We start from the raw sequence: 13,204 nt of genomic DNA on the forward strand, positions 1-13,204 counted from the left end.
CCTCCTCATGTCTTTTTTGCCTCTCTTCCTACCTCGGACTCCACTGGCTGGGCCTTCCTCATACGCTGCTTTATTGGTTCGGCTCCCGCCACTACCTGCAGGCCTCCCTCTGCTCCTGACGTTCCCTCGGCCTCGACCGCGACTCCTGCCACGCCTGTTACCCTCATCCTCGTCTGATTCTTCCGACTCCTCTTCTGTATCCCCCCTGGCGCCCAATGAAGCCTTACTCCGCTTGCAAATCCCAACTTTTCCGCCCGAGGTCGGCCGCTGTTCCTCCTCAGCGAGATAATCCCGAATATCAAATTCTTCCGAATCTTCCGGTATGTCCAGGTAAATGCTATGCAGTGGTTCGTCAGCAGCCACATTCTTCCCTTTCATATCCCTACTCGCCCCCTGGCTGCGCGTTCGCCTTCCATCACCGCTGTCGGGGTTCACAGCCATACTGTATATCAGTAATTTCGTGAACCAACTAATATTCGCTCCCACTTGCACGATACTATACTCAGACAGAGGAGCTAAAATATTGTGGGATACTTCTTCCTTAATTAAAATATTGTGTTTTATTTCTTTTCCTCTTAATATTTAAATGTGAGGTACATCAGTGATGAATTAAAATAATAGTTAGTAATTGGGAGTGGCATTAAAATTTAGAACTTTACAAGAAATTTTTTCTTTGAAATATTTCATTAAAAATTGATTAACTTATTTTAAAATTTTCAATTAATTTTTTTGCAAAACCTTAATTTTTAATATGTTATTATAAAAATCAACTGCAATATACTTTAAATCATTTATTTTATATATATCAAGCATATTCATAAAGTGAAAGATTACTCTACTCCCACATTTATAAATAATATCCTTGTAAATTCATTTAATTTCTACAAACTCATAAGTTGTATTTTTCATGTTATCGTGTCTACTTTTAAGGTTACTATTTAGTCTTTCAAATCATCATTGAAAGTGTAAGTTCTACGTGGGCCAATATCTTACGTAACCAAAGCAAATGTACGTGGTTGATCCTCTCTGTTATTGATGACATCATATGACAAGAGCGCTAGGCTGGTAGTCCATGGGTTGCAAAGGGATTGGGTTAAACATAATCCTTCGTTGTCTCGGTAAATCTCGTGGAAAAGGATCGTGCAACGTGTTAAAGAGTCTTCTAACGAGGTGGAGGGATTTTCTGGAAGGTCAAAAGTGGCTTGAATCCGATTAATTTTTTAAAAAAAAAAATCTTGTAAAAGCAGTGTTTGAATCGTGTTTTTGATGCTAAGAATAGATTCAACACCATCAAAAACATCTAACACATCTAAATTTTAAAGTTTAATAACTATAATTTAGATTCTAAATTTTCTCTAGAAATTTCCATAACTTTCTGGACAACTCCTCCGCCTCATTACACTACACTAGGTGGCAACCTTCGTACAGTTAGAAAGAGTGGAAATTAAAACAATTAGTTATTAAATGTCATGCTTCTTAAAGCTCATAATAAAACAAAAATACAAGTGACTACGTCATAAGTTATAAATCCTTCTTTGCAAGATGAAGCTCAACACGAGAAAGCAGATCCATAATAAAAGATACGTTTTATTTTTTAATAAATCATTTAAATTTAATTTATTCAATTTTAATTATAATATTAATATTATTCAAAAATTTAAGTTAATTTAAAAAAATAATGTGTTAATTATTATTTTAAATTAAATTGTATATATAGAGTTATAATTCAATTGTAAAAAAAAAAAACTAAAATTAATATTTTCAACGCAAATCTCATATTTGCAAACGTGTTTATCTTCTGAATTCATTTCATCAATATTTTTAATTAAAATATATAGGGTAATAAGTTTATTATAAAAATTAAAAATTAAATTTTATAATTTAATAATAAAAAAAATATAAAATTATGTAAAAACTTATTTTATATTATTAAAGTAAGGTAATTTAAAAGGAAGTGAGTTAATTTTTATTTTCTTTTATATAATAAAAATATAAAAATATTATTTATTTTATATTTAAAATTTATAATATTTAAAAAAACAGTTAAGTTAAAGATCCCATTTTTGTATACTATTTTTCTTTTGCTCCAAGAGATCATGGGTTTTCTCTTTAAAATTTTGATTTTTTAAAATTGAATAAATTATTTAAAAAATAAATATATCAATTTAAATTTTGTAATGAAATTAATAAAATATTTTAATTTTTTAAAATTATTTATTAATAATTTTAGTGTTATTTTAAGATTTAAATTTTTAATTTTATATTTTTGGAGAATCAATAATTGTGAAAGATACATTTTTTTTTTTGTAAATTTTACTAATGTGTCTAATACAACATATTTTTGGATTCACCAAACAATTGGAACTAAGATCTTTTTAATTGATAAATATATTTTTTATTAATGATTTTCATTATTATTTTAAGATTTTAAACTCAGATTTGAATAAATATATATATTATAGAGTTTATTTATTTAATTATTTATGGAACTTATTATTATTATTATTTTGGTTTTAATTTTAAAATACAAAATAATATAAGTTTGGATTTATACAAAATTTTAATTTTTGTTTTGTATAAGAGAGTTTGTAAACCTACATTTTATTGCTATATAAAATTAAGTGTTAAAATCGATATTTTTATATTTATTTGATTGTAATAAGCTTTTCAAATTATATATATTTCTATTTTAAAAATTATCATTGTATTATTAGTAAATTAATTGACTCTAGTATTAATATGATACAAAATGGAGTATAAGCAACCCTTCTTATAACCTACTATTTAGGAAATTAGGACCATAAGGACTATAGGATATTATTGTGTTTATCATCACAAATAGCAATAGTAATGTTTTTTTACTAGGTGAAAATTAAAATAATTGCCTCCCTATTTTACTATTAACATAAAAACACATATAACAACACTTATGGAGAAAGTGATGGAAAGAGTAAGGAATTCTCCCTCTCTAGAGACCTAAATGCACCCCCCCCCTTCCCCGCCCCCAACTAAAATATTGGAAGTCACTATTCTCCATTGAAGAGCTAGGGATGTTCCTCCTTTGCAATTCTACTCCATAGCTCCCCCAACCCCCCCTGTCACACCCCTACAGTGGCGGTAATCTTCCGACCGCACTATAGGAGGTGCGGCACCACTAACCCTTTTCTTTTTAACAATACTAACGATCATGGACTATGCCTTACTTCTATACTTAGAATATTTTTCAACAGCTAAGCATAATCTTTCATTAAACATACACAGCGGAAACTTTCATCATTAACATATTATCACCATTAACATTCAAGTGCACAGCGAAATATCATGGGAGGGGCAACTCCCTGTAATTATGAGTCTACCCGTATTAATAATGATAATATTCAGAATTCACATATAAGCTTACAACGGAGGGAAACCCCAAGTTTCACCTTCGCACTTATACAAATTCACCTTCCTGCACTTGTCGTGCAACCTTGCCCAACCACTGAGCAAAGTCACCCATTCGTCGTTTCGTCGTGCCACCCATCTTTGTTCACCCATGCACGGTCCACCCGTTCACCAATGCCTTCACCCGTTGCACAACTCGATTTTCGTTCGGGCACGCCCACCGCGACCGCCCAAACCGTTCACCGTTTACCCGTGCCTGAGCTCGTTCACCAACTTACCCGCCGTCACATGTTTCCTTCGTTTCTTTTCACCGCGCTCGAGCGCGCTCACCTAGCTCGCCCTCCAACCGCGTTCACCACCCAACCATCGACCCTGTTGTCGTGCTGGGCACGCCCACATGATTCGCCCATCGGCACACCTCTGCACGCCCAATGTTTGCTGGCTCTCCATTCAGCCTCACCCGGCGTTCCTTCCACCGAGCACCCGCACACGAGCTCGTCTCACCTGACTCACCCTTCACTGTGCGTCGCACCCACCAAACTGCTCAATCGTTCAGCGGAACACCCACCGTGTGCGCCCGCCCTTGTGCTACCCGACCCACGCCCGCCGAACCGTCCACTGTTCGCCCTGCAGCCTGCACGCACCTCTGCGACACCCACAGCTCGACCTGCGGCTCGGGTGCTTCGGCCCCGTGTCCGCCTGCACCTCCGCCTTAGATTTCAGACCCAAACTCACACTTTTCCCTTGGCTCGTTTGCTTGCTCGAACTGTTCGCTGTTCAAATGATGAATCTCCTCTCCACCATCGCCATGTTTATATGCCTTCACCACCATGGTTAGCACGTTGGCTCGCCCAGCCGACCCACCCATTCGGCCTTCGTTTTAACTTCCCTGCATGTCGGCCCTTCGGTTGGGTGCCCCCACCCGGGACCGCCTCACCCTATATACCGTCGCCCAATCCAACACTTAGCCATTTTAATGTAATAGCCTCGCGTTTCCATCTGCGGTCGCGTTTGTCCTACCCGGCTCACCCGCGCTCTCCATCGTGCGACCTCACCCAAACGCATCGCAGCTCAAGGTCCTCACATCCTCCTCCACTGGAAGTCATTGTCGCCCTCGACAATCTTTCATCCCAGCGACCACCTATCACCAAGATATCCATACCAATGCCACATAATCCACCGGTATGTGTCCTCCATGAACAACAACCTCCTTGATCCATGACTTCAACTAGTCTATATATTGCAAACATCCCTGCAACATATATAATACGACAGTCTCCATCATGTGTCGTTTCATCATGTGAACTTCTGCATAATACTCCAGCCAACACAACATCTTAGTCGAAACCAAGACATCTAACTGACACAAACTCGACGCACTGCATGCCCCCATGTCATCGAACTAGTTGGGTAGCTAATCCAACCATAACGCTCAACCCATGAGAATGTACCTTCTCCATGCCACCGTCGGTTGTTTCTTCAACATCCTGTCACAATCTCAAACTCAATCAAGAATCCGTCCAAAAGCCATGTTCAGGTCCATGGTATGTCCATCCCATCTGCAACATGTTGTCCATGATGCTAATGCCAATGTGCTGCCACACAGTCGCATTCATTCTTGCATCATTCACCTGTCAATATAAAGAAGCCTCCTCCAAGGCCCATTGTCAAGGTGGTGCATCCTCTTCCAAATAAGGTCCTTGCACCAACCTATCTCCAAGGTTGTCTACCGAGAAAGGAGGGCCAGGAAGTTTCCTCCCTGACTCTCATCCACCCATGTATCAAATTGATGCTATGTCCTCAAGTATCTGTGCACAGCCTCAACCTCCTCACATGTACACCCAAGCTTCTCAAGCTTGTCTTTCGTCAACTGAAAGTCATATATGCCCATGGCATACCTGCAAAACTCCACTATGCCAGTCGGATCCCTACCTGCATAATCCTCCCCAACCACTGCAACTGAAGAAGTATTCAAACTCCCTTCATCTGCAACTCCATCGTGAAGATCTTTGGTAGAAGATGCTCCTGCCAAGTGCTCCAAGATTCGTGAGATTGATCTCCCACTTCCTTCTTTCTTCTTCGCTCTTGCAACAAAGTCAACTAACTTCTCTTCCTTCGTTGTTTGAGTCATACTCCCAAGTCCTCTTTGCTCCACATCCTCATGCTTCACATTCAGATCTTTGGGATACAAAGTCATAGAATCCATCCTTGGTCTATACCCCAAGCAACTCCTTCTATTCATCGGAACCATCATGGTTCTTCCTTCAGCTGTGATCAAGAGAATGTCTTGGTCCACCATCGGTATGGCTTGTGCAAGCTTCAGAAAATCCTACCCCAGCACCATAGAATGATCATCCAAGTCCACGATCCTCAAGTCCAACTTTCCAAACCACGAGCCCACTCTCACCTGAGTGTTCTCCATCACACCAGTAACAGCCTTCATGGTAGAGTTGACTGCTTTGAAAGCACTCCACTCTCTTCCCATTTTAGCTTTCTTCCCAAAAGACTTTGCTGCTTTCCTACTCAGGAAACTATGAGTAGCTCCCATGTCCACCAAAGCTGCAAATCTCTTGCCATATACGGTCACCTACACAAAACTCAACTTCAAGGAATCACCATCTTCCTTTGGCTTGATCTTGTGTCTTACATCAGCAACCTTTTTCAGCAATTCGACCTTAGAAGAGTCTATTGTCTTGTGCTTCGACCTGACTTCCTTCTTAAGGTACTTCACTTCCTTGCTTAGCTCCTCTAAGCAACTTGATCCTGGTCCGACTTGATTTCCTTCAAGCTCACCCTCCATCGCATTCTGCTCAAGTGCACCAACCAAGTGTCCATTGACTCCTTTTATCCGCAGTGAACTAAGCCTCCGAACATCTGTCTGATTGTCTCGGTGGTAGTCCCCAAGTCTGTCAATGTAGTCGAGCTCATCCTGCTCTATCACAACGGTCTTTCTATCAAGAAAGTCCCTCTTCATCGCATCCTCAAGCTGCTTGACTTCAATCTCTGCCATGGCACTTTTCTCCCTTAGTCAAACTCTCTCATCCAAGAGTTCTTGAAGACTAAGACCATTCCGTTGGATTTCCTCATCAAGTCCCTTGAGCTCATCAGCTTCCACATGAAGATTATTCAAGTCTTCCTGCAAATCTGCCATGCTACTCCCTATCTGCATCAAGGGTTCACACACTTGAATTATAGGTTCATAGCGTTTTTGTGATTCATCTTTCCAATAATCACCCATGCTTTTCAGCCATTGAAGTGCTCCTTTGACCGCCCTCATCTTGTTCGGAAAGTATTCGTTACCTGCTTCACCTTCAACAGTCATCGGTCTTCAAACCTAAAACTTCAACTGAATCATGCCTCGACACCAACTATCATCAACTTCTCTGAATCACTAAAGCTCGCAAGTCATGGTATTTTGAAACCACCTTCCACGAAGTGTAGTGGGATCAACTCCTCGTTGTGAACTCTTCAAACCTCTGATACCACATGTCACGTTAGTGTAGGTTGTATCAGCTTCTTCAATTCTGAACGACCAAAGCCCGTGGAATACGGAGCTCTAATACCACCTTTCACGCCCCTACACTGGCGGTAATCTTCCAACCGCACTATAGGAGGTGCAACACCACCGACCCTTTTCTTTTTAACAATACTAACGATCGTGGACTATGCCTTACTTCTATACTTAGAATATTTTTCAACAACTAAGCATAATCTTTCATTAAACATACACAGCGGAAACTTTCATCATTAACATATTATCACCATTAACATTCAAGTGCACAATGGAATATCATGGGAGGGGCAACTCCCTGTAATTATGAGTCTGCCCGTATTAATAATGATAATATTTAGAATTCATATATAAGCTTACAACGGAGGGAAACCCCAAGTTTCACCTTCACACTTATACAAATTCACCTTCCTGCACTCATCGTGTAGCCTTGCCCAACCACTGGGCAAAGTCACCCATTCGTCATTTCGTTTTGCCGCCCATCGTCATTCACTAGTGCACGGTCCACCCGTTCACCAACGCCTTCACCCATTGCACAACTCGACTTTCTTTCGGGCGCGCCCACCGTGACCGCCCAAACCATTCACCATTTTCTCATGCCTAATCTCGTTCACCAACTTGCCCGCCGTTGCACGTTTCCTTCGTTTCGTTTCACCACGCCTGGGCGTGCTCACCCAGCTCGTCCTCCAACTGCGTTCACCTCCTAATCGTCGACCGTGTCGTTGTGCCGGGCGCGCCCGCACAACTCGCCCGTCAGCACACCTCCGCACGTCCAACGTTTGTTGGCTCTCCGTTCAGCCTCACCCGACGTTCCTTCCATCGGGCACTCGCACATGAGCTCGTCTCGCCTGACTTGCCCTTCACCATGTGTCGCACTCGCTGAACCGCTCAATCGTTCAGCCGAATGCCCACCGTGTGCAGCCGCCCTTGTGTTGCCCGACCCACGCCTGCCGAACTATCCACCATTTTCCCTGCGCCCTGCATGCACCTCTGCGGCACCCATATCTCGACTTGCGACTTGGGTGCTTCGGCCCCATGTTTGCTTGCACCTCCGCCTTGGATTTCATACCCAAACTCGCACTTTTCCCTTGGCTCGTTTGCTTGCTCGAATTGTTCGATGTTCGAATGATGAATCTCCTCTCCACCATCGCCATGTTTATATATGCCTTCACCGCCATGGTTAGCACGTCAACTCGCCCAGTCGACCCACCCATTCGGCCTTCGTTTTAACTTTCCTGCATGTCGGCCCTTCAGTTGGGCGCCCCCACCCGGGACCGCCTCACCATATATACCGTCGCCCAGTCCAACACTTAGCCATTTTAATGTAATAGCCTCGTGTTTCCATCTGCGGTCGCGTTTGTCCTGCCCGGCTCGCCCGCGCTCTCCGTCGTGCGACCTCACCCAAATGCATTGCAGCTCAAGGTCCTCACACCCCTCCTCCCCCTCTCCAGCCCAACTAAAATATTGGAAGTCACTATTCTCCATTGAAGAGCCATGGAAATTCTTGAATTCTAACCACCCACTCGCCCCAACTAAGGTAAGATGAGAGGTCACTATTCTCCATTGAAGAGATAGGGAAATTCCGTTAGAGTAACCACTAAAAGAAATTTTAGTGTCTTTGGTTCAAGAATAATTGGGACAATGAATCTCATTCTTGAATTCTACCTCTATTTTCTCCTTAGGGAATTGCTTCCATTTCCATTTGATCTTTTCTCATATACTCAATTTCCCTTTTCATGTTTTGGTGTCCTAAGTTAAGAATAACTAGGATCATGAATCCCATTCTTGAATTATATCTCCATATTCTCCTTAGGAAATTGTTTCCTTTTCCATTTAATTTTTTTCTTCACATAATCCATCTCCATTTTTATGTCCATAAAAAATGAGTGCTAGAAGCTTAAGGCTACCCTTAATGTGTCTTGTTAAGAGAGCGTAAAGACATATATTCTTGCTAAGATAGGAGGGTTTAATAGTTAAAAGCATAATTTTGCATGAGTTTCTTCTACTATACACATATCATAACTTGGTTAACCTAAAATGTATAGTTTAACAAAGAAGCACCATTATCTAAACCGAAGGTTCACTCAACTTAAAATGTGCCCAAGTTAAACCAACATATAGGATGGCGCTAAAGACCACCAACAAAACCAACATATAAGATGGTGCCAAAGACAACTGACAAAACCAATTTGGACAAAAAAATATTTCCCATACAACGAAGTGTAAATAGACATGTCTCTGATAAGAAAAAGAAGCACAGCTACCTTTCACAAAAAAAACATATCTCACCTCATCATATCAATTGAAATTGATAGAAAAACCAACGTGAATGCATAGAAAACCTGCAAACAAAACAAAGCCCAAACCAGCGAAGCATGACCAGATTTACTAACGAAAAATAGTCAGACACTTCAAATTCCTAATTCAGAAATCAAAGCGGCAACGACTACAAATTAATTTACTTATCTCTCATCCACATTTTTATTATAAAACTTTTATGACCAACCATAACCATCCAGAATTCCTTTCTGAACCAAAATACTTTCCGTACCTTCACATAAGATCTCCATAACTTAGCTTAGGGAGTGCCATTGATCATGGCCTCTCGCAGCTACATGGGAGAGGTCCTATCTCCTACAGTTGCCACCCAATCCGGGGAAAATAAGTAACATTCCATTTTAAATAGGAATATATTTTTTTTCCCAAAAAAAATCCAAATTTACCGAGTAAGTTGCTTTTCCCAATATCGACATAAATCTCATATTTTTGACTTCATTGTTAAAAACTTCACAACGTTGTTGAAAACTTATTATCATCACAGTGACCTACGCAGGCATCATTGTTAAAAAATTTCACAACGTTGTTGAAAGTTGAAACTTATTACCATCAACAGTGCCCTATGCAGAGATCTGAAATAGTAATAGTGATTTATGCTGAGATATGTATTTATTAAATTGAAAACTAAGGTTTCGCCAATGAAATTCATATTTCAGAGTTTTCCAACATAATTAAAAATCCTTCTGAGAAAAATGAAAATTCGAAAATTCCAAACAATCCGGAAATTTTCCAAACTTCGAAAATTCCAAACAATCCGGAAATTTTCCAAACGATCCGGTGGTCGACTGTTGATTTGCAAAGTTACATGATTTCTAAATCATCTTGTCTTGACCATGAATCACACTAGCTGGTTCGAAACGCGTCGACAAATGATTTATCCTGTGATTTACGCCAAAGAATTTCTCTTAAACTTGATATGAATCACAGAAGTCTCAATTCAACCAGTTACATGATTGTCATGTACTCTCAGAAACAAGATGTAGGGATGTAACTTTTTAACAAGATGTAGGGATGTAACTTTTTATAAATTTACAAGATGTCTAAGCGGATTAAAATATTACCAGAGTCTCTAATTTTATAGAGGCTCTGCTATTTTAAAAATCAGACCAAAGAAACCCTTCCTCCAAATTGTGCTCCTCTTCATGAATATTGAACAGAGGAGGGGGAGAAAGCAGAAGGGCTTCTGCCAAATCCGAAAATAAGTTTAAATATTCGAACAAGTCCTCTTCTATTACACACCCACCCAGACCTTTTGTGGGGGCAAAAAATGGCGACAAATTAGTAGAATTCGTTTGCTCCGATAACTCACTACCGGACTCTGACTCAATGTCTGAGCTAACTGGGGTAAACAGTTGATCTGAAGAGGCGGTGGCTGCATGCTCATTAGTTACTGGAGATTTTCCTGGGCTTTTCCTTGCTCGTTTGTGGCTCTCCATCGAAAATCTAGAGTTCCTCGCACTTGCCGGTGAAGAAGAAAACGCAACAGCTGCTGCAGCAGCGGCCTCCTGAATGTGGCGCGGAGACGAAGAAATGGGTCGCGGAAGGTAATCAATGAGCTCTGGGAAATTCAGCACCGCATGCTTCCCGCCTTTCAAGCAGAATGCGGCGACGTCGTAAGCTCGAGCAGCCATTTCCGGCGTACCGAAGGAGCCGAGCCAGATTCGGGTTTTCTTTTTGGGTTCCCGAATTTCAGACACCCATTTCCCCCAACTACGACGGCGCACGCCTCTGTACTCTGGATATTGCAGCTGCAACGCGCTCTTCTGTTGCAGCGAAGGGGCAAACTCATCTTGAGTTCGAATTCTCTTCATCCCGGTGTCAGATGTTGATGCAGATTTGCTGGTTGCTTCAGTCTCCGGTGATGAAGTGAGCATCGTCTCGGCCAGGAGAGAAGCTTCCTTATCTATAGATTTTTGCACACAAATATACGCTGTTAGTGTCGTGTCGAGCAATTGGGGGTTTAAAAATGGAATTGAACGCGGGTTTGAGACATCCATTACAGCTGGAATACAAAGGTCGTGATTGCTACTTGGGAACCTCCGCTCAAACTCGCCTGACTCGATAAATCAAATGCTGACGATTAAGGAGGAGTTATTAAAGTGTTTTGAAGTTTTGAAGTTTTTTTTGGGTTTATTTTCCCATTTAATTTGTGTAGAATTTGACACTGAAATTACAAATTTTATAAGTGATTTTCTCACAATCTAAGTGTTTAGTGATTTTTGAGGGGTGCTGAATTCATAAATATAGTAAAAAAATGAGCTGAAACAATAGAAATCAAGATTTGACCACAATTTTTTTCACCCAATTCCAGGGTTAAATCAGGAAACTCCAAAAAGTCTTTAAAGATTACTCCTATTTTAACACCTTGTGTAATGAGACCACAAATTCACTAGGACAGTAGATTTCTTGTTGGTAATTTTTTTTTCAAAAAATCAGAATGCTCTAGTGTTTGGATCATTTTTTTTTATCTTGGAAATGGATTCAGCGCCATCAAAAACCTTGGGGCACCCAATATATTGAATTTTGACGGGTATAACCTAGATTTTCAAAAAATTCTACCAGATTTTGTCATAATCTTACCAGAATTTCCATTATTTTCCTAGTAATTTGTCAATTCTTTAGACTACTCCCTATTTTATTTTAAAGGTATTCATAGACAAGTACAATAAATATTTTACCCTCATGCCCTAATTACAAACACACTAAGCACCCTCCCCTGCATACCTTCTCCATTTCCACCAAATTGTCTTAACAGTTCTAACTTCTAATACTTGTTGGAATCACGATTGCCGCAACAGGTGTTAGTAAATTGATGGAGAAGTTGTTAAGCACATGTAGCACTAGTTTATCCAATGTCCAACAATCTCCCCCAGCCTGAGCCAAATATGATTCAAATTCGAGACCTTTGGCTCTGACACTACTTGTTGGAATCACGATTGCCATTACACCAAAATCCGCAGGTGTCGGATCAACAAGAGACGGCACATGTCTTGAAACACATGTAGTGAAACAAACGGGCCGTGTAATTTTTTTTCAAAAAATTCAGAGTGCTCGAGTGTTTGAATCAGTTTTTTTATGGTATAAATGAATTCAGCACCATCAAGAACTCTGAGGGTATCCAATATCATGAAGTGTTTGAATCATTTTTTTAATGGTAAAAACGCATTCAGCGTCATCAAAAACTCCTTGGGTATCCAATATAATAAAGTTTAACCCTTAACCTAGATTTTAAAAAATTTATGCCTTATTTTGTCATAATTTTGCCAAAATTTTTATTATTTTCCAAACTACTTTGTAAATTCTTTAAAATAAAGTACTATTTTTATTTTAAAATTCATGGACAAGTACAGTAAATAATTTACCCTCGTGCTCTAATTACAGACACACCACGCGCTAAAACAGCCTGGCCTGCCTATTTCCATTTCCACGAAATTGTCGTGACAGTTCTAACTTCTAATACTCCATCTACTCTTTATCTACTCTGATAATTTTATATTACTGGTCAAACTCAAACGGTAGAATTCTGTTGAGCACCCACCACGCCTAATCTCGGCCGAGCACCGTCCAATCCCGACTGTTCCGTTATCCGTACGGAGTTAGGTGTGGGGTATGGAGGCGAATTTGATATTTAACCAGTCGTAATGGAAGCTGTAAAAAGTATTATGTCACATTTTGAAATTGCCAGTTCAATTATTTTTTGAAATCTTGATCAATCTCAATTATTTTTATAACATAACTCGCTGTCAAATTCGAGAAATATTCTGAAAGTTTTGAATGGCTCTCTGTCAAATTGAAGAAATATTCTGAAATTTGGTAAAGTTAATTTTTATATTCTTTAATGGTAGACATAAATTTAATTTTCATAAATTGGTAAAATTATTTTTATGTTATTTTATTGTAGACATAAATTTAATTTTCTTAATCGGTCGACTTTGGATTCCCTTTAAATTTATGGTTTGGGCATCCTTCGGA

The 13,204-nt window shown here is 39.8% G+C and overlaps 1 protein-coding gene across 1 annotated transcript; it reads right to left on the minus strand.

Moving 5' to 3' along the window:
- Positions 1-9,949: 9,949 nt before the first annotated feature.
- Positions 9,950-11,151, minus strand: LOC149206680 (dehydration-responsive element-binding protein 1D-like). The gene has a single exon (XM_089393771.1). The coding sequence runs from the start codon at positions 11,104-11,106 to the stop codon at positions 10,327-10,329; it is 780 nt and encodes a 259-aa protein (XP_089249897.1). The 5' UTR covers positions 11,107-11,151; the 3' UTR covers positions 9,950-10,326.
- Positions 11,152-13,204: the final 2,053 nt, after the last annotated feature.

Source organism: Pinus tabuliformis, chromosome 1_2, assembly GCF_031772625.1.
Source record: "Pinus tabuliformis cultivar Carrire ecotype Pingquan chromosome 1_2, CPIR1, whole genome shotgun sequence".
Taxonomy (NCBI): Eukaryota; Viridiplantae; Streptophyta; class Pinopsida; order Pinales; family Pinaceae; genus Pinus; species Pinus tabuliformis.

What these genes read in the sequence shown, in the direction of transcription:
- LOC149206680 (XM_089393771.1), bottom strand. Translation starts at nt 11,106, where the DNA reads ATGCTCACTTCATCACCGGAGACTGAAGCAACCAGCAAATCTGCATCA.